The sequence below is a fragment of the Choloepus didactylus genome, chromosome 1, assembly GCF_015220235.1.
Source record: "Choloepus didactylus isolate mChoDid1 chromosome 1, mChoDid1.pri, whole genome shotgun sequence".
Classification (NCBI taxonomy): Eukaryota; Metazoa; Chordata; class Mammalia; order Pilosa; family Megalonychidae; genus Choloepus; species Choloepus didactylus.
The window spans coordinates 14,450,253-14,470,459 of NC_051307.1; the positions used below are offsets into that span (position 1 = coordinate 14,450,253).

Here is a 20,207-nt window from a genome sequence, read left to right on the forward strand (position 1 = left end):
GAAGGAAATGGATTTTGTTCATTATTCCTCACAGTACTTAAACCAAAAATTAATAAACCAAATTCCATTTGGGTTTCATTTAAATAGTTCCTTAACTTGAGCTGTTTCATCAATCCATAAACTCTTAATACTCACATTCAGATTGAAAAAAATAGGTTTAGGTTCACTGAGTTTAAAGGGATGATGATAAAAAGCAGGTTCTTCGTCCTCTTCATCCGAAACATGAGGTTTATTCACTATTACATCATCATCTTCTTTACTTTGTGCGATCTGTTTGCATTTCTTAAAAAGTAAAAACAAACAAAAGATAAATCTTACACACTTTAGGAATAACACAATTTCTTAAAAAGAATCAAAGCCACATAAAATCAACATTCAGAAGTAAAACAAAATTAACAATAGTTTTTCGACAAGTAACTTAACTATTAGCTGTTATTTAAACACACTGGCTGGTCAGTCAGTCAACAACATTTATTGAGCACCTACTATGTGCAGAGCACTGTACTGGGCACTGTCCGGGGCATACAAAAAAATAAAGTAGAAGACATGGTCCCTGCTCCCAAGGAGCTTACAATCTAGTTCAAGAAACAGAATACATACACATGAAATAACTGAAGAACGCTTTTACAGAGCAACACAACTGCAAATTGTGCAAACTGATATAATACAAACTGAGTTACATAAGTGCTGAAAGAACAAAAGCTTATTGAGAAAATAGTGTCAGTCAGAATTAGATAATCAAGGAACACTCCTTGAAGAGTTCTGAACCCGATTTTCATAATGAGGAATAAGGATAGGTAAAGAAAAAAAAAGTCATCCTAGTCTGGTGGTAGAAAAACATGAGAAGAAAATTGTTACAAGGGACAAGAGGACTGAAAATGAGCCTAAAAAAGTATGAAGAACACTAAGTGTTCACAGGGTTTCAAACTTTAGATAAGAAGCTTGGATCTGATAAGTAAGCAATAAAAGCCTTTACTAAGTCCTTAAATTTAAAAAAAATAAAATTGTAATTTGTATTGTAATAAATGAAAAGTGAGGAAAGAGACAGCCTATGTGATGCCCAAATGTGTGGCAAAATAAAAGATTTGAACATTTGGGATGGGATGAGATAATAACATGTCTCTCGATAAATGTATGCTGAATCTCTTAAGGAATAAAACTTAAGAATGGAAAACAAGGCATGATGGAGAAGGTACAACTGATGAGGTCTAACACATAAAGCAGAGTCAATTCCTTCCTGAGAAGCAAAGGAAAAGACTCCATTTCGTGGCTTCATAAAAAAGTCAGAGTAAATTTGGGAAGACCTGTCTCTATATAAGCAATAGAATTCGTCACATCCATTATCAATTGAAAATATAACAATAAGATAAAAAGCTCATTTAGCCAAAAACACAAAGTATATCAAGCTTGTAATCAAGGGGAACAGAAAGTATTGACAGTGGCAGGCTGGCATAAGGCTAGCCAATAAAAGTTTCAATATATGAAACAGCATGGTATTTCTGGATCCTAGCAGCAATATTTCAGCGTTCTCCAAAACAGATAAGAGGGAAAAAAAAAAAAGATAATAAAACAAAGAAAAAAAAAAAAAAAAGCCTCAATTGATAAGATCAAATTTTTAAAAACAAAATAAGTGTGTTTAAAACATATATATGTTACTGCCAAAACCCGAACCGCAGGAAGAACTGATAACGGCCGGCCATTATCACCAATGGCTCGTACCAAACAGCCAAAACCCGAAATGCTGATGCGAAAGAAGTTCCTTTCAGGCAATGGCCAGCTATTCTCATTAATTTCCAAGCTCCGGTGGCAAAAGATCATTTCTGAAGATTGTCTGTGTCTTTGCGTTTATGCAGTACACTCGTGGCGATCAGTGAACACGTCGTGAATGGAAACGAAACTGTAGGCGAGCTTCTGCGTGTTGCTCACTCAACACCTCCTCCATTCAAACGAACCGTCCCACTCCTCAGTCAGTTTGGCTTCTAAAACTGGAAAGCAAAAGTAATGGGAAGTAACTTTTAGCTGGCGGAGCTTAGCCATCCCGGATAATGGCCTGCTAAACAGAGCTTCTGCCGCTGCCACGTCTGTATTTCGGGTTTTGGCCACTCGGTGCCAGCCATTATCAGTTCAGCCCACAATTCAGGTTTTGGCACGCTCCAGTCAACATCACTGAAATAATCCATTTAAGAACGAAAACAAATTTTGTTTAGCTTACCTCAGTTAGTTCTTCTATAGTAGCTCCTCCTGACTTTTTAGCAACTTTCTCCTCTATTGTGGGTGGAGGTGCAGGTTTTAGGTTTGGCGGTAAAGGAACACCAGCCTTAGCACACATGGCAGCTGCATTAGCTTTGGCTATTTCAAGTAATTGAGCCTTATCTGTAAGAGTAAAAATGCAAGAAACAGTTTTCCTAAATGGCTATACATTTTGTATTATTAAAAGTTTCATATGCTAACAATATTAAAGGCATCAATTTTCTGCTTAAGTTACATAGCTGGGATTATATCACCCCTTAACTCAAAGTTTTTAAGTAGCCGCCCTCTGTTTAAAGAATTAAATCCACATTAAGCTTCCCATTCAAATACTACACAAAATAGCTAACATTATACAGCCATAAGGCTCACTCTGCCACACACTCTAAGATATGTCAAAGTCTACTGTATTTTCTGAACATACCATCCCCTTATCCTCCCAGAAACTTTACTAAATATCCCTTCTGCAGGACATTCCTTTCCTTCTAATCTCTGACATCTTAATCACTCTTTGAGCCCAAATTCAAGGGCTACCTCTTCTAAGAAATCTTCATTAAATCAGAATTATAACACTCTTCTCCACTGTGCTTCTAAAGTACCTGATCTATAACAATACTACAGGAATAATCACATTCTGCCTTTTTGACAATTTCACTATTTGGTAAAAGAAACACACATGATACAAGCATTTTATCTACACTCCTCTACTAACCTGTAATCACAATTACACGTTGTTCCTCTCCACAGTGATTTGAATTACAAGAACTCAGAAATCTTTTGCCAAACTGAATGCATCGCCCTCACTGCCCTCTCAGTACCTTTTTCTTAGTCCATCCTGAATGGAAATGTACAATCTACTGGGATAATGATCAGTTATCCATACTCATTGCTGGTAATTATGCATTATCCATCAAGTTTTAGTCATCTCTGCACACTACTTAAAATCAGGAACTACTTTAAAATCATTTTTAAAGTAAGGCAGGACCGATTTTGAAAATCACTCTGACCTAATAAATTTCCTTGTTTTGCTAGTATCACCCAGCCTGTTAAACAAATCCCCACATATGAAATTCCCTTTTCACACACATTACCCACTATACCAATCAGAATTACCTTCACAAATGTTTAAGTCCTATATATTGCCATATTAAGAAATGTAACATTAAAAAAAAATGAAGTTTTTGGCTTGTTTGCAAGGGTAGCTTATAATACACAGAACAACCACCTAAGCTTATACTAACCTTGTTTTTAACTTACTGGACTTTTACTTCTGTGTTCCATTCTTAGTTATGGCAAGACAGAGCAAGTAAAATAAGATGTTCAAGCATGTAAACATCTTGGTTCTAATATACTCCAAAGCATGTCTTTGACTACAAATGCTCTTACCCCTACAATTTCTAAAAACACTGGCTAACCTAGTTAAAAAAAAAGTTTAAGATAAAATATTTATCCTAAACCAGCAACCCAAAATACATTTGACTCAAAAATCGGGGTGGGGGGGGGAAACGACTCAGGTTTAAATCACTCTCCATTACAATACTACTGAATTTTTAAAACAATGACTTACCCAAATCTGTCAGACGTTTAGGGGATCTGCCTCTTTCAGAAGACCTGGATCGTTTACGACGGATGGGAGATCTGCTAAACCTTCTTCTCAGTGGTGTTCGTGATCGCCTTAATCTGACTGGTGATATACTAAAGCTTCGTCTTCTTACCACAGACCTTGATCTTCTCCGACGGCTGGGGGTGCGGCTCCGACGACTGGGAGTGCGGCTCCGGCGGCTGGGGGTACGGCTCCGGCGGCTCGGGGTGCGGCTCCGGCGGCTCGGGGTGCGGCTCCGGCGGCTGGGGGAAATGCTGAAGCTCCTTCTTCTCCCAACAGATCTAGACCTTCTTCGACGACTTGGAGTATGACTCCGACTCCGACGACTTGGGGTGCGACTTCGAGCTCTAGCTGTTTTCCGGTTATCCCTGGAACTTGATCTTTTTCTTTTTCTTTCTCTAGACTTGGATCTATGTTTTGGAGATCTTTTACGCTTCTCTTTTGATACAGATCGCCTTCCTCTAGACTTGGATCTTGACCTGCTGCTCCTCCTCCTGCGTCTTGAACGAGACCGAGAACGCGTTTGGGAGCGATGAGACTTGGACTTAGATGATCTCTTCCTTGCCCTAGAACGAGATTCACTGGTACGCTTGCGTTTGTGTTCAGAAGACTTGGAACGCTTACTTCGAGATCTTAATGAAGAGTCTCTTTTCTTCTCTTTCTCACCTTTGTCACGGTTCTTATTTTTCTTGCTTTTCTCATGTGTGTCCTTAACTTTTACAAAAATTTCATAGTCATCTTTTTCTTCTGAAGAAGACTCTGAAGCTCTTTCTGGTACAGTTACTGCAACTGGACTGGCGGCAGATTTGTCACGTTCAACTTCACTTGGAAGTAAAGGTCCTTCAATACCAGCTCTAAGGTTTGCAAGACGTTCCATGTCCTTAGGAAGTAATGGTCTTACTAAATCTGCTTCATTAATGTCCTCAATATTGGTAGGAAATCCCGAATCAGGCAGTATCTCTTTAATGGGGGGAGGTGCTTCTTTATCTTCACTACTTTCTTTAGGGCTGAGAGCAACTGTGATTGCCTGGTCACTCTCTTTCACGGGTAATGGTCCTTCTGCATCCTTACTAACAAGGTTATGATTAGACGGTATATCAAAATGAATGTCTTTAGCAGGCAAAGGTCCCTCTATGTCAGCTTCACTACCACCACTGGGACTGGTGGAAATTACCATGTCATGTTCTGTATCTTGTGTAGCTGAAGATTCTTCAACATCATATTTGTTAACTGAACTGAGAGCAGGTGCTATAGCAAATTCAATAGTCCCTTTTCCATCAGATTCAAGAGCAAGAGGACCAGTAGAAGACAGAGCTCCTTCTACATCAGTTTCACTAACACCAGGGCAGGTAACCAATACTGTGCACTGTTCAGTTTCATGGATGGGCAAAATTTTCTCTTCACCAATTTCACCAAAAACACCAGTGCTGGCAGCAGACACTGTATGATGTTCCATCTCTTTAGCAATTAAATGATTATTTATACTAAGGTCTATATTTATATCATATTCACTTTCATAAGCATCACTCTTCAGATGTCTATCATGTGGCTCTTCTTCTAAATGCATGGGAGTCTCCTGCATGCTAACCTCTGGAGTAAGATTAGGATGGCCAGATATTAAATTCATTCCTCTTATAATGCGAGACGTAGACATAACACTAGATTCCAGTATCACTGGTGTAGACTCTAAAACCATCTCAGTTGATATTATTTGAATCTGCTCTGAGACAGTGACAGCAGGCTCTGAAATTGTTACAGTGGATTCTTGGACAGAAACAGATGGTTCTGAAACAATCATTGCAGGTTGAAGGACTGCCACTGCTGGCTCCAGGATATGCACAGTAGGCTCCAAAGCAGAAACAACTGGCACAGTAACATGCTCTGACTCGGCCACGGCTGGCAGCTCCAAGACAGCCATGGGAGGTGGCTCAGGGACAGCCACGGCTGGCTGCTCCAGGACAGCCATGACTGGCGGCTCCGAGACAACCATAACCGGTGGTTCCAAAGCAACCATAACCGGTGGTTCCAAAGCAACCACAGCTGGTGGCTCTGAGATAGCTGTGGCTGGCTGCTCCAGAGTGCTCTGTGTTGGCTCTGGAATAGCTACTGCTGACTCCTGCAGGGACATGGATAACTCTGAAGCAGCCTGTCCTGTAGCTTGCATGGAATCAAGGGTCTCTGCTGTGTCTGACATAAGAGGCTCTGATGTTAACATGGTCGGCTCAGCTGACATTATGGGAGTTTCAGACATTGGTGTCTCTAGAACAATTTCATGTTCTACTACTATAGCAGACTCTACAGGTGTAACAACTGAAGACTCTGGCTCTAGTAGTGGTTCTCGAACAGTCAAGGCAGCCTCTGATACTAATACTGAGGATTCTGATGTTGACACTGAATAATTAGCAGGTACCACAGAAGGCTCTGAAATCTCACTTTGACTCACAGGAGGCTCAGGCAGAGATACCGACTCTTCAGGAGGTAATGCTGGCACCTCAGTAGGCCAAGTATTTTCAGCTGCTAATGCTGACTGTTCAGTAGGTAATGTTGGACCCTCCGGTGGTTCCTCAGGAGGCAATGGTGGTGTCATTGGTGGCTCCTCAGGTGGCAATGGTGGCATTGTAGGAGGCTCTTCAGGAGGCAAAGGTGGCACCATATATGCCTCCGTATATGTATCAGTATAAGAATCGGTGTAAGAATCAGCTGCCATAGACATCATTGAACGATCAGCAGTATAAGATGACATCATAGATCGGTCAGCTGCAGAGTACGATGACATCATAGACCGGTCAGCAGCAGAGTATGACGACATCATAGACCGGTCAGCACCCATGGACATCATAGATCGGTCAGCCATTGGGGACATCATGGAGCGCTCGTAAGCTGACATCATAGAGCGTTCATAAGCTGACATCATAGAGCGCTCAGCCATAGGGGACATCATAGAGCGTTCATAGGCCGACATCATAGAGCGCTCATAAGCTGACATCATAGAGCGCTCAGCCATAGGGGACATCATAGACCGCTCATAAGACATCATAGAGCGTTCGTAAGATGACATCATGGAACGCTCTGCAGCATAGGACATCATCATAGAACGTCTAGATGCTAACATCAGGGGTCTAGGTGCTAACCTATATGGCCTGGGTGCTATTCTGTAGGATCTGGGTGCTATTCTATAGGGTCTAGGTGACATCCTATAGGGATCAGGAGTTAGTCTGTAGGGGTCATGGCCTAATCTATAGGGGTCCTGTCCTAACCTATAGGCATCATGACCTAACCTATAGGGATCATGACCTAACCTATAGGGATCTTGAGCTAACCTGTAAGGATCCTGAGCTAATCTATAGGGATCTGGAGATTTTGAACCCAACATGGCAGAATCTTGAGTACTAGATGCTAACATCTGGGCATCCATGGTACCAGACGCTAACATCTGAGCATCCATGGTGCCGGAAGCCAACATTTGTGAGTCCATAGTACCAGATGCTAACATTTGGGAATCCATAGAGCTAGTTGCTAACATCTGGGAGTCCATGGAGCTGGTTGCTAACATCTGGGAGTCCATGGTGCTGGTTGCTAACATCTGGGAGTCCATGGAACTAGTTGCTAACATCTGAGAATCCATGGAGCTAGTTGCTAACATCTGGGAGTCCATGGTGCTGGTTGCTAACATCTGGGAGTCCATGGAACTGGTTGCTAACATCTGGGAGTCCATGGTGCTAGTTGCTAACATCTGGGAATCCATGGAGCTAGTTGCTAACATCTGGGAGTCCATGGTGCTAGAGGCTAACATCTGGGAGTCCATGGTGCTAGAGGCTAGCATCTGGGAGTCCATGGTGTTGGATGCTAGCATCTGGGAGTCCATGGTGTTGGACGCTAGCATTTGGGAGTCCATGGTGTTGGACGCTAAGATATGGGTCTCCATGGTGTTAGAAGCTAACATATGGGATTCTTGGGCCATCAAGGGATCCACTCCTACTGTAACAGAAGTCTCCCCCACTAATGTAGTAGGCAGCTCCTGTGCTACCGTATTATAGGATTCCAGCGCTGTCGTCGAGGGCACCTCCAGGGACTGCGACACGGTCATCGTTGACAGCTCCGATGTTGTCACGACAGACTGAACAGAGATCTCCAGCGCCACAGTTGCCACAGGTTGCCCAGGCAACTCTGGCGCTCCAGGCTGCCCTGGCAACTCTAGCACCCCAGTTGCCAAAGGCTGCCCCAAAAGCTCCAGTGCACCAGCTGCCCCAGGCTGCCCCGAGAACTCCAGTGCCCCAGTTGCCATGAGCTGCCCAGGCAACTCCAGTGCCCCAGTTGCCACAGGCTGCCCTGACAACTCCAGTGCCCTAGTTGCCGAAGGCAGCCCTGGCAACTCTAGCACCCCAGTCACCGAAGGCTGCCCCGGCAACTCCAGTGCTGTTGTTACCATTGGTTGTCCTGGCAACTCCAGCACCATCGTTGCCTCAGGCTGCCCCAGCAACCCTGTGGCCGTTGTCACCTCAGGCTGCCCAGGATGTTCCATCGTTGTCATCCCCACAGGCTGCTCCAACTCTGTCGTCGTCACAGGTTGTTCGGTCAACTCCATTGCTACTGTTACCGCAGGCTGCCCTGGCAACTCCACTGCTGCTGTCATAGCAGGCAACACTGGCAACTCTTGTGCCATCACAGGTGGTTCTGGCACCTCCTGTGGTGGCTCCAACCCCATGGATGGTGCTGGGAGCCCTGGCAATTCCTGTGACAACTGTGGCACTGGCGTCACAGAGGGCCCCAGCAACTCAGGCATTGCAGTCGCAGGGGGCCCTGGCAACTCAGGCACTGGGGTAGAAGGGGCCCCAGGCAACTCTGGCACCAGGGTAGCAGAGGGCCCAGGTAACTCCAGCACTGGAGTCACAGGGGGCCCCTGCAACTCCGGCATGGAGGTCGCAGGTGGCCCCGGCAACTCCATGGCTGAGGCCACCGACGACTCCGGCATCTCCAACGCTGTGGTCTGAGGCAACTCCGGCAACTCCTGCAGTCTTGACATGGATGAATCTGCAATCTCCGATGGTACTTCTACAGGCTGCTCTGGCAATCTTAGCACTTCAGTTACAGTTGACTCTGGAAAACCAATTGCTGTTGATGTGCTTGGCTCAGGGTACACCTCAGTAGGCATCTCTGATGATACCATGAGGGTTTCTGACACCTCTAGGACTTTTGCTACTGGAGGCTCTACCAACATGATCTTTGATGCCTCTGGAGACATGCTCTCCGATGGTTTCAGCACAGACTTCATCTGATACTCCACCGACATTGTCACAACTGGCTCAGATGGCTTCAGCACTACTGCTGTAGTAGGCACTGGTGCTGCTGCAAAGGAATCTAGAATCTTGGTCATGGATGGTTCCAGCATTACTGCCACAGACTCATCTGACTGCTCTGAGATTACAGTTGTAGATGCAACTGATAGTTCTGCAGTTTGGGTAGCTGGCTTCAGAGTTTCCAAGGTGTGTGGCTCTGATGCCACCACAGCTACTGTTGGAGGTTCTAACACAAATGCAGGGGATTCACTGGTCTCAGATAGGTCAAATGCTCTTACAGGATGCTCCAGTGCCATCGCTGAAGATTCAGAATCAAACTTCAAAAAGGAATCAGATTCTAAATCTATGTTCCCATCATGATGCAATTTCAGCTTTGACTCAGACTCTTCTGGCTGTCTTTTGTATTTTTTTTCCTTTTCTTTCTTCTTTTTCTTCTTTTTATTTTTGTGCTTTTTATGCTTCTTTGACTTTTTGGTGGGAATTTCATCAGTAGGATCCGTTTGTACAGATACACATTTACTTTTTCTGGAGGCCTCTTTCAGGTCTGTAATTAAGGGAAAATTTATTTTTAAATTAATTTTAATTATCAGATATTCCTCAAAGTAGACTTACATAAATCATAAAAACCAAAATTCACAGTCTATGTATAACCTCACATGAACCGTTTTCCATACACCAATTAATCTGAAGACTGCCACCTTTCCCATACTCCTTTTGACAACTAAAGCATGGGTTAAAAATAAATTCTTAGCTTAACATGACAACTTCTTACAAAGAATTAAGATGTGTTTTACTAAATTCTACCGAAATGGGTCTTTTCTCCAGCTCTCAAATTATAGCAAATTACTTTTAAACTACGTATGTTTCATATTATTGTTAGCATTCCTGTAACAAATACCCAATTATTTATAACCCTTGCTTATACAGGAAGCAACATGGTACCAGCCCTGGAAGACTGCCTGCTTTTGGATCCTCAATCAATTCACCACTTTAGGTCACGGACAAATTACTGACCCTTGTGCTTCCTAGAGTCAGAAAACTAAGTGAGTTAAAACATACAAACTGAATCAAACAATGCCTGGCATATAGTAAGCTCTCAGCATAAGCTGATACTTACTTCTACGTAGTACACAAACGTCTTAAACACAAAGCATCAAACTGGATCTCAAATTTTATTTTACCACATCCACCCAAAACATTCTAACAAAAATAACATCTCCTCCCCTCCAATACTCGCCTAAAATTACTAAGAAATATTTTCTAAATGTTTCTACTTAAAAAAACTAACTCTGAGGAGGAAATTCTTGTAGCTCTTAACATGTAATTTGCATATCCTAAAGGAGAAGGTGGGTTGTATTCCATTTTATAACCAAATGGGATTTATTCTAATGCCGATATCAAAATAGATAAACTGCACTGATTCCAAGAAAAGGTGGTGAGAAATCCAGGCCATTAAGACTAGGGAAAAAAGGAATTAACCATCACAAGACATATACCAAAGCAAAATTAATCATCTTCTACTGTTTGTTCCGTAACACCAAGTGTAAAGCTAATTTATATTCCTATCAAGAAAAGGCTGTCAAAGCCATGATTCTAACCATGCCTAAAACGTATGCTTTTTAAATCATACCCCTTAACCAAAAAATAAACAAAACTCCAAACTACATATCACCCCAGTTCCAAGACTAATGAAAACAGTGACTGTTATTTTTGTGGTTAATCACAAAAACTTCATTTCTAAACATCAATTATTTGATCAATTCCCAAATGCTAAATAAACATACAAGCAGTGATTCCTCCACATTCATTGTACTTTTAAGAAGGATGAATACAAAAGCAAGACAAGCTCTAGGCTTAGACTTTAAGATAAAATCTCCCAGAGTAGGGTTTAAAAATCACTAGATTTGATCCAGATGACTGTTCCTTCCAAAATTGACATTTATATAATTGTTCAAATCCATGCTCAAAATCCTGGCACTGAGGCACTATGCAACTCAAAGTTATAGTCCACCAGCAAGCAAGCAAGTGCATCAATCTCCATGTTTCAGTAAAATGTGTATTTTCAAAGAAAAATTTAAACAAAATCTTCAGTAAATCAATTAAACAGGTTTTAGATCTAATAGCCTATAGTCAAAAACTAATACTATTAACATTCAGATATCAAAAAAATCTTTAAAAATTTTTGGGATAGCTGATCATCTCCAACTTACCTGGTTTACATCGTAGTTCTGTATCTAAGACTCCAGAAAGTACTTCTTCTATCTTCTGCACTATTTCCTCATTTGGTAGGCTTCTGGCAGAAGCTGCTGCGTCACCTGCCTGGTTTCCTTCAATAGGTGTGTTTGTTTCACCATTCAGCTGGCCTTCACTCCTTCCACTTGACAAGAAAAGTTACCAAAATTCATTAATGTTTTTATCACACCCTAAATCAATAAGTAACTAAAATTATCTTATATCAAGTTGTCCATACACTTCATCCTCTTTGTATTTCTTTCAACGACATTCCCCAGCAATAGTTCTTCTACTAGTCTACTGAAGGGTACTATTACTATTGTACTATCCTGGTATATTTTCATTTTTACAAAATTACTTAAGTTTTCAAGATTTTGAAAGTTAAGAAAACTCATTTTAAAAGTTTCTAGGCTCACCTATTTTTTTAAATAAAATATTCCTGGAAATCTACACTGAGGCATTTGGGCTACCTGTATATTTCTCTCAGGGAAGAAAACTTATGACGAGCCTAATCAAAAATTTAAAAAAAATATATAAACTTTGTAAACATTATGGTAAAAACTATTGCCACAATGAAGCCACACTTGTGCATGAATTACAATCACCATCAACAATATGATGGAATACAAAAGTTTGCCACAGCCACACTGAGTAAAAAGGGTAACTTACACTCTGTCTAGGTTTACACTGTTTCTGAAATGCCATTAAGTTTAAAAAGAAAAATAAATATATAATTTTTGCCCTATTCTCAAAAATTCTAACATTAAAAAAAAAATGTTTAAAAGTCACATAAAACAATTAGACTAACAGCAAATGGGTAGATGATCTCCCATGTTTTTAATTCACAGGGCCAATGGGAGTTTGCCCAAAGAACATGCCAATTACCTAGTCCATTTTTACCATTCGTGTAAATTTGCAAAATTATTGTGGAAAAAAAATCATATAATTTAAACATTCAATTTTTATTTAACTTCAACTTTAGTAACTGAAAATATAATTATGCTCCATACCTGATAAAAGTCTTGAATCAAAACAGAAAAAATCAGTAATTAAATGTTATTAAGGAATATCTGGTTTTCTAATATAACAAGTCATGTAACAACAGTAATTAACACATACTAACTAGGTGTCACGCTGTTCTACATTTTTAAACTCATTTAATTAAAAAAAAAAAAACCCTTTAAGATCAGCACTATTATCCTGATTTGATAAATGAGAAAAATGAGAAAACAAGAAACTTGGCCAAAGGTCACACAGCTTTTAAAGGGTGAAGCTGGTGTGCAAAACCAGAGCCAGACTCTTAACCACTGTCTCTATATAATAAGGTAACTTATCTTAAGTATCTTTACGTCAGCCTCATTACCCACACTGATGTAAAAGCAGATGGGAAAAGGAAAAAAAAAAAAAAAAAAACAGCTGAAATGGCAAACAATTCAAAATGTTTTTAGACTGACAATGCAATAGATGTTGTCTGGAATTCCTCTGGTAATAAAGTGCTTTCCTTCTTCCTGAATAACTTAATTTTACGTTATTTCCAAGAACAAATACATACATAATTACCTCTCTAAAGGACCAAGATCTAAAAATCGGAGAATGTAACACACAAAAAAAGGGGTGGGGGGGGTTGTCAGTCTATAAATAACCATGATTGTGTTTCAAAGACAAAGATAACAGGATATTAATCGCAATTACTGAAAAGTGATGAAAATTTCAAACCACCCAAAATACGTAACAATACATTCCTGCAACAGAGTTCTATGCAGCCATGAAAAATGTTGCAAAAGACTGAGATTGTGACAAACTTGTTCACAATACACTAGATCAAAAACCCACTATACAAGATGGCACTTCATAGAACAAATACACGTTTATATACATGCAGAGAGAAAAAAATGAAAGAACACCAATATCTATGTGATTTGCATTTTCTCATTTATGTTTTCTTAATTTTCTATAAGACACTTCTAATAGAAAAACTGATTTTTAAAAGCTACAAAAACAAAACTTATTAAACTAAGGAAACACAAGGACTTACTGCAAGCAACTAAGAACACTAGCATATTATAAAATTTTAAAAATCAGTGCGATAAATGATTTCCCACTTAAAAAAACAATATGTTTCTGCAAAAATAACACTTCATAGTCCTCAATAATCCTACGTTCATTTGGGCACTTAATTTACAATTACGTTTTTGGCTGATTTTCAAATTCACATACTGCTCTTGTTCTCAACCTTAAAAATACAACTAGCTAAACTCTGGAACTCGGAACAACTATTTACTATTAAAGATCTTTCCCACCTCTGTACTTGAAAAAAATGAGTATTTTATACAAAACGAAAGTATTAAAAGACAATCACTGAACATGACCCACACTGTTTTCCTCTCTGAGTAACAATTATTTCTTCGGAAATCATGAAACCAAGTTAAACTACGTTAAGTCTAAATAGCAATCGCAAAGTACTGTGTTGGTCAAATATGTCAACACAAGAAAAACTAAATCTACACACAAAACGCACTTTCAACTCGCTAAAATCTAAGAAATTACTAGTATTTCAAAGTCGCCTAAACACCCTCATCTCGGATATGTTCAACAAAATAGCTAACGAATCAATTTGAGGTATTTTAAGTTAGATCTCTAACCCATTAGAATGCTGCCTGGTGGAAGCCATAGGACATTAAGGTCCGTATAATCTAATTAGTAAATCCCAACCCCGAAACGGTCTAACACTTGCAATAATAACGCGGATTTAAGATTACCCAAGAAACGGCCGTTAGAGACCCTTTCCGGTCATAGACACCGGCCGGCGAAAGCGGCGGAGGCGGAGAGGGGGAGGGGAAACGCGGCGGCGGAGGAGGAGCTGAGGAGGAAACTAGGCCCGTCCCTAGTGGACAACCGGGCCTACAAATCGCTAATGGGTATGGGATGACCAACCGGGAGAGAAGGATGAACATCTTAATTCGGTTCTTGACGAAGGAGTCTGAGGATGCCTCGGAAAGGACGAAGTTCCTCCCGGCGAAGGGAGGGAGCGGATGGGGGGGGTGAAAAATGGATCCTAGGCCCAGGCGGGGCCGTAGCGGGGCCTTGAGCCGAAGAACGACGGCGTCTCTGAAGAAAGGTACCGTGAAAAGCTACATCGAGCCCTAGCGGTCCCTTTGGAGCAGAAAAGTCTGGGGAACGCTTACCTGGACAGCTCCTGTTGAATTTCCCGGAATTTACTGACCACGAAAGACCTAAAGATCTGCTCGATGTTGGTCGCCATGGCGTCCGCTCCGTTCTCTCAACTCCTCCTCGCTAGTCCTCCAGGCTCCCAACATGCCCCGGGAGGCGGCGCAGCGGCCAGTTCCGTCTCTCGCCCTTCTGATTGGCTCCTGCGGGAGCGTCCAGACCGGCACGCTTCGACGGCGAACCAATCAGCGAGCACGGCTTCGCTCTCCTCTGCTGTTTCTGAGCGCCTGGGGTAGAGCTGCTGACGTTTGCGCCGCGCACGACCGTGTCCGCCATGTTAGTGTCTGACGCAGGCGCCATTACAGGAAAAACCTCTTTTGAGGCGAAGCTGTCGGGTTTGGTTGGCAGTCCCCAACAGTATTTAGTGGGTTTAATAGGCTTAGTGTGGCGACTTAAGGCCCGAGATTTAAGGCAATGAAAAAATGGAGGAACAAAAGGCACTATCATGTTTGACAAAAGGCCTTTAGGCGCTTACGGGGACACCAAGTTCAGTTCTGTCCGAGGGTTACATCCGGGATAGAACTGCTCGACTCTGCCCCCACTGGAGCGTGATAAGAAGAACGGGTTTTCACCCCACCTCTCTTAGTGCATCCTATAATCGGTCTTAGTTTCTTAGCAATAGGCCGGAAGTCCCGAGCGACCTGTTAAGAGTCTGGTGCATTCCCGTCTCGTCAGGAGCCAGGCGTGTCACAAGACTTTCCGCGGTGGCTGGTCAGTCCTGACTCGATAGGAACATATAATGAGCTGAGCTAATCATCGGTTTAGTGTTTAGGAGGTCCCCCTCCTCAGACCTCAGGGGCACTCGGAGAGGAATGGAGACGTTACGTGGCACTCGGTGTTATAGTGTTACATGATAAACCTGTAATGGCTTGGTGGCTTTGGTCAGGGGCCGGCTCATGCCGCGCCCGAAGGCGGAAACCACACTTGATTATCTCGCAGGGGGGCGGGGTAGGGGAGCGCACGCCGGATGCTGCTCGGCCGACTTCCGCCCGGGCGCTCGCGGGCTCTGAGCACGCCAGAGAGTGGGCAGGCGGGAGTGCGGGACCACTTTGTGTTGGTGCGTAAGTCCCCTCCGCTTTTAAGTAAACTGCATTTATGCTTTGATATGGGGATTTAACATCAGTAATTGAATGAAACTGTAGAAATTGGCTTGGCTGTAGACATTTGTGTCTTATTTTTAAATGCATTGGGTGGGATTGGCCATGTGCTTTTCACTTCTTACTGTTAACTGCGATTTACGTTTGATCTATCACTTTTCCTACTTTCCTAGATGTCAGGGCTTTATTTTTGTATGTCTTTATGCTTCTTTAGGCCGTAAACCTTAGTTGATGTGCTTTTGCCGTATTTTCCCGTTATGCACGCTAACAGATTAGTGGTTCCACCTTTGTAAGTGGTTTCTACTTTATAATATTTACCAAACTCTTTGCAATAACTTCCTAGCTCTCTTGTTTTCATAAGTTACCTATTTTAGATATACAGTGACTTGAGGCCCAAGAAGCTTAGTTAAGTCATTCGAGATCTCCCAGGTAGGGCGGGACAGAATCTCAACCCAAACCGAGGTACCCTTGACTCTGGAACCAAGGCGCCCAAAGCACTTCTGATGTAGATTCCTTCAGGCTAAGTAATAATGCTATTTCAGTTGTCAACGTTAGTAACCAGGAAGTTTTCCCTTCACTGCGTCTCTTACTCAAACTAACTGTAATATTTTATCTAGATTTAAATATATGTATTTCAGATATTTTATTACACGTGGCAAGTGAAATGTCTACGTTTTCCATTAGACTAAAATAATTGTTCCCTCTCAGAAATTATAATATAGCAATTTTTCTTTAGTTTTCAGTGATCACCATGTCAGTTGTTAGAGCATCTGAAGCAAAATACCTTAAGTTGGATGGAGGAATCTAGAAAACGTGCTAATTGAAGCAAGCCATGCCAGAAAAAACATATTGTGTGGTTGCACTTGCATGAAATTTCTAGAATTTGCAAATTCATAGACAGAAAGTAGATTTGAGGTTATCAGGGGAATGGGGAGTTGCTGTTTGGGGTGATGAAAAGTACAACATTTTACATGTAAGTAGTGACTCAGATTGTACGCTTTAAAATGGTTAAAATGAAAACTATGATGTTATAGCTATGTTACCACAATAGAAATACTTTCAAAATTTGCTTCAGTTGGAATCCAGGCTCCTTCTTACTTGTGTGATCCCCAGAGATCATTCACCCTCACTGTAAAATGAAGATGGTAATAGTTATCTACCTCATAGAATTCTCGTGAGAATGAAGTGAGGTAATTCATGAAAAGCATTTAGAATACTGCCTGGCACATGGTAAATGCACCAAAAAAATGTTAGTTTTTTTTAGATTATCAGCTTAGATTTTTCTTGAAATCTTAACATCTTACAGGAGTCTATCGATTCCAGGGTTTTTTCTGTTATGAATTAGCCTTTTGCATAATTAAATGCCTTATGAAAATTAGTAAATTAATGTGACAGATTATTCATTATTCATTCCTTTGGCTTGTCGTTTTTTTCTACTAGTGAAATAACAAGAACTTCTTTCTATCCCTAAAATGTTATATTAGGTAAAAAGTATAAAATGCAATGTCAGAATTTACTGTTGCTGAGTGCCGGAGATTGTACTAATTTGTTTATACATGTCATTTCAGTTAAATCCTTTGGTAGCTTTGTAAAGTGTTATCTTAATTGCTGCCTTTTAATATGTGAAGAAACAATTACAGGTAGAGCTTAGCCAATGTCACTCCCTAGAGTAGACAGGGAGTTTTTGTATCCATTCTGCTCAGAATCAAATGCCATAACTAAAGTGAAAGGGGTTTGAATTTAATTTTTGCTTTCCCTGCCAATTTCCTAACCACATAGCACTAATTTCTTAAATCTTAAGTCACTAGACTGTGGCCCATGTGCCAAATCCTATGCACCAACTGTTTTTGCACAGCCCAAAGCTAAGAATGGTTTTTGTATCTTTGAATGGTTAGGGAAAAAATGAAAAGAAGAACGATGATTTTTATGACACATGAAAATTATATGAAATTCAAATTTCAGTGTCCGTAAATGAAGTTTTGTTGGTACACAGTCTTGATTATTTGTTTCTAACCTCTGGTGGCTTCCCATTGCTTAGAGCCAGGATAGGTAAACTACAACCTCATGCTGGCTGCCTTTTATGTAAATTAAGTTCTACCAGAGTGTAGCCAAGCTTGTTCATTTGCATAAGGCTAAGGCTGCCTTCGTGATACAATAGTAGGGTTGAGTAGCTGCAACAGAGACCATACAGCTAAAAATATTTACTATCAGACACTTTGCAGAAAAAGTTTGCCTACTCCAGTCTTAAATATTTCTTTCAATCTATGATAACAACTTGAAGATCTCAAGGTTTAAAAACGGATGTCTTAAATTTTACGTCGAAAATATCAAGATTTGTTTTTCTTAACTGTGACTTGATGATTATTAAATGTTCTAAAATTGAAGCTCCAAGAAGGAAGATTGTTCATAGAAGATTATTTATTAGGAAAGAAGCGAAAACATGATTTCACTCCTTAATTTAGTTCACTGGCCCAGTCTGCCTCATCTTTAAAAGACCTCACTTATCTTTGTGAATACAATCCTGTTACTCATATCCCAATTTTTTATTCAAAAATTAATCGCTAGATTAAAATGTCATTTGTATGAGTACATATGACTACTTAAATCAGATTTAGAAATTGTGATTTCTAAAGTATTGCATTCTAAATGTCAGCTGTGTTTTCTTTCTGCAGCTTTCATTTGCCTTTTGAATTCCTGCTTTGCAGACAGCCATGGCAGCCCGAGTCCTTGTGATTGGCAATGGAGGAAGGGAACATACACTGGCCTGGAAACTTGCACAATCTCATCACGTCAAACAAGTATTGGTTGCCCCAGGAAATGCAGGCACTGCATGCTCTGGAAGGATTTCAAATACTGGTAACATGTTTTAATGTGGGGAGTAATGGTTATTATTTGTTAGTGATGAACTAACTGATAACCACATCTAGATTGCTGTTCAGGTTCTTCATTTTGTCTAAAATGATTTTCATAACGTCAGGATTTATGTGGTAATTTGAATAATTGCATATATAGTAAACATGAGGTATCCTATTCTAAATGGTACATTTCCTTATCTTAATTTATTTTAAAACTGTACGTTATAAAACACGTCCATTGGGAATATAATAAGTGCCTAATATAGGTTAAACGCATGTTGAGCATATTTTTGGAAATACAGAGATGGGCAGTGCTATTGTATGTAAGTCCTGGCAATTCTAACTCCATAATAGATCTCAATCTTTGTTTCTTTCACTGGTAAAAATGATCAATTCATATACTATACTAAACTCTTGAGTGGCTTCCCGTAGCCCTAGACTAAAACCCAAATTCCTTTCAGTGCCTTACAAAGCGCTTTGGGATCTGGCTTCTGCCTGCCATTGTAGCATGATCTTTTATGTTCCTTTTTTTTCTTTTCTCTCTGCTCCGTCTATGCTGTCCAACCAATTTTCCAAACAGAGCTGCCTTGGACTTCAATTTGTTCCTTCCTCATGGCTCGGTTGGCTCCTTATTATCCAAGTCTCAACTTTAATATTAGCTCCTCAAAGAGGCCTTTCCTAAAGTTTCCAACTGAAACAAGTCTCCAGCCCATTTCATTTATTTTCTATCCTGAACCACTGTGTATTTATTTTTACTGTTTACTTTCCTTTTGTCTGTCTCCCATCCCATCTCCCATTTCCCCATGAGAATGTAAGCTACATGAGAACAGGAAGGTCTCTTGTTTTGCATTGTGTCCACAACGCCTAGTACCCTATGTGGCATATAGTATTTTGAATCTAGACCCAACAAATCACAAACTGGGAGAAGATAGTTGCATACATAGGACCAAAAATAGTCAAAAAAAAAAAAAAAAAAAGGCAAATAGGAAAACATCCACTTTCCTGGGATCTTAGCTCTTGGGGTAAGATTTTGTATATGTTTATTGAAGAACTGATACATTTTATATGTAATCAAGATCCTATAGGCCAGGCCATCAGAATTTCTCCAGGATTATCATGAGAGCTACCACTGGTGGCAACAGAGTTGTATGTGTGTTCTCTACCTACTTGCCCTCTGCTGTGCTGATGTAGTTTGTTCTCCTCAGCTCTGTGGTGTTTGAGGCTTCCTAACCCAGGGTTCCTAGTGGTCCATTCCTACCTAACTGGACAGTTTCTGTAGACTGAGAACTCAGTACCCTTTTTGGGCTTGTACACTATGCATCGCAAACATCACATCTTGCACCCCCACACATATATGTACAAAATGAGTCAAGACTTCAGCCAACTGAAGGATGGTAGTTCAGGTACAGTGAAGTGGGAGAGTACTGGTGGAACTCCTGCTTACTATGTAGCTGATCCTACTGCTAGTTATTTAGAACTCCATCAGAAAAGAAAATTTACCTGGTGCATAGGTTTAAGAGAACTGTCTTGCCCAAACTCATCCTTCAGTTCTTAGCTTAAACATCTCTACTTCAGAGAGGCCCATCTTGACTCAACCAGAAATAGCCTCCCATTTTGCCTCATATCACATTTGCTTATTTTGTTCATA

The 20,207-nt window shown here is 40.8% G+C and overlaps 2 protein-coding genes across 7 annotated transcripts in view; one reads left to right on the plus strand and one right to left on the minus strand.

The window, feature by feature from the left end:
* The window catches only part of SON (SON DNA and RNA binding protein), a 32,282-nt gene extending 17,585 nt beyond the window's left edge, over positions 1–14,697 (minus strand). Inside the window, 5 exon segments of the mRNA XM_037832146.1 lie at positions 136–282; positions 2,213–2,373; positions 3,815–9,691; positions 11,358–11,524; positions 14,565–14,697. Coding sequence (XP_037688074.1) covers positions 136–282; positions 2,213–2,373; positions 3,815–9,691; positions 11,358–11,524; positions 14,565–14,641 — 6,429 coding nt within the window. The 5' untranslated portion in view covers positions 14,642–14,697.
* A 302-nt stretch (positions 14,698–14,999) lies between these two features.
* The window catches only part of GART (phosphoribosylglycinamide formyltransferase, phosphoribosylglycinamide synthetase, phosphoribosylaminoimidazole synthetase), a 29,711-nt gene continuing 24,503 nt past the window's right edge, over positions 15,000–20,207 (plus strand). For 2 of the 6 annotated variants that reach the window (XR_005216279.1, XM_037832159.1), the window contains exon 1: positions 18,410–18,560. Coding sequence is in view for 5 of the 6 variants with exons in the window: in XM_037832159.1 (XP_037688087.1) it covers positions 18,416–18,560 (145 nt within the window). In the remaining variant the exon portion in view is untranslated. Of the gene's footprint in view, positions 15,319–15,515; positions 15,665–18,376; positions 18,561–20,207 lie in introns of those variants that run through there. The other 4 variants (XM_037832192.1, XM_037832185.1, XM_037832177.1 and 1 more) reach the window with 4 other exon arrangements.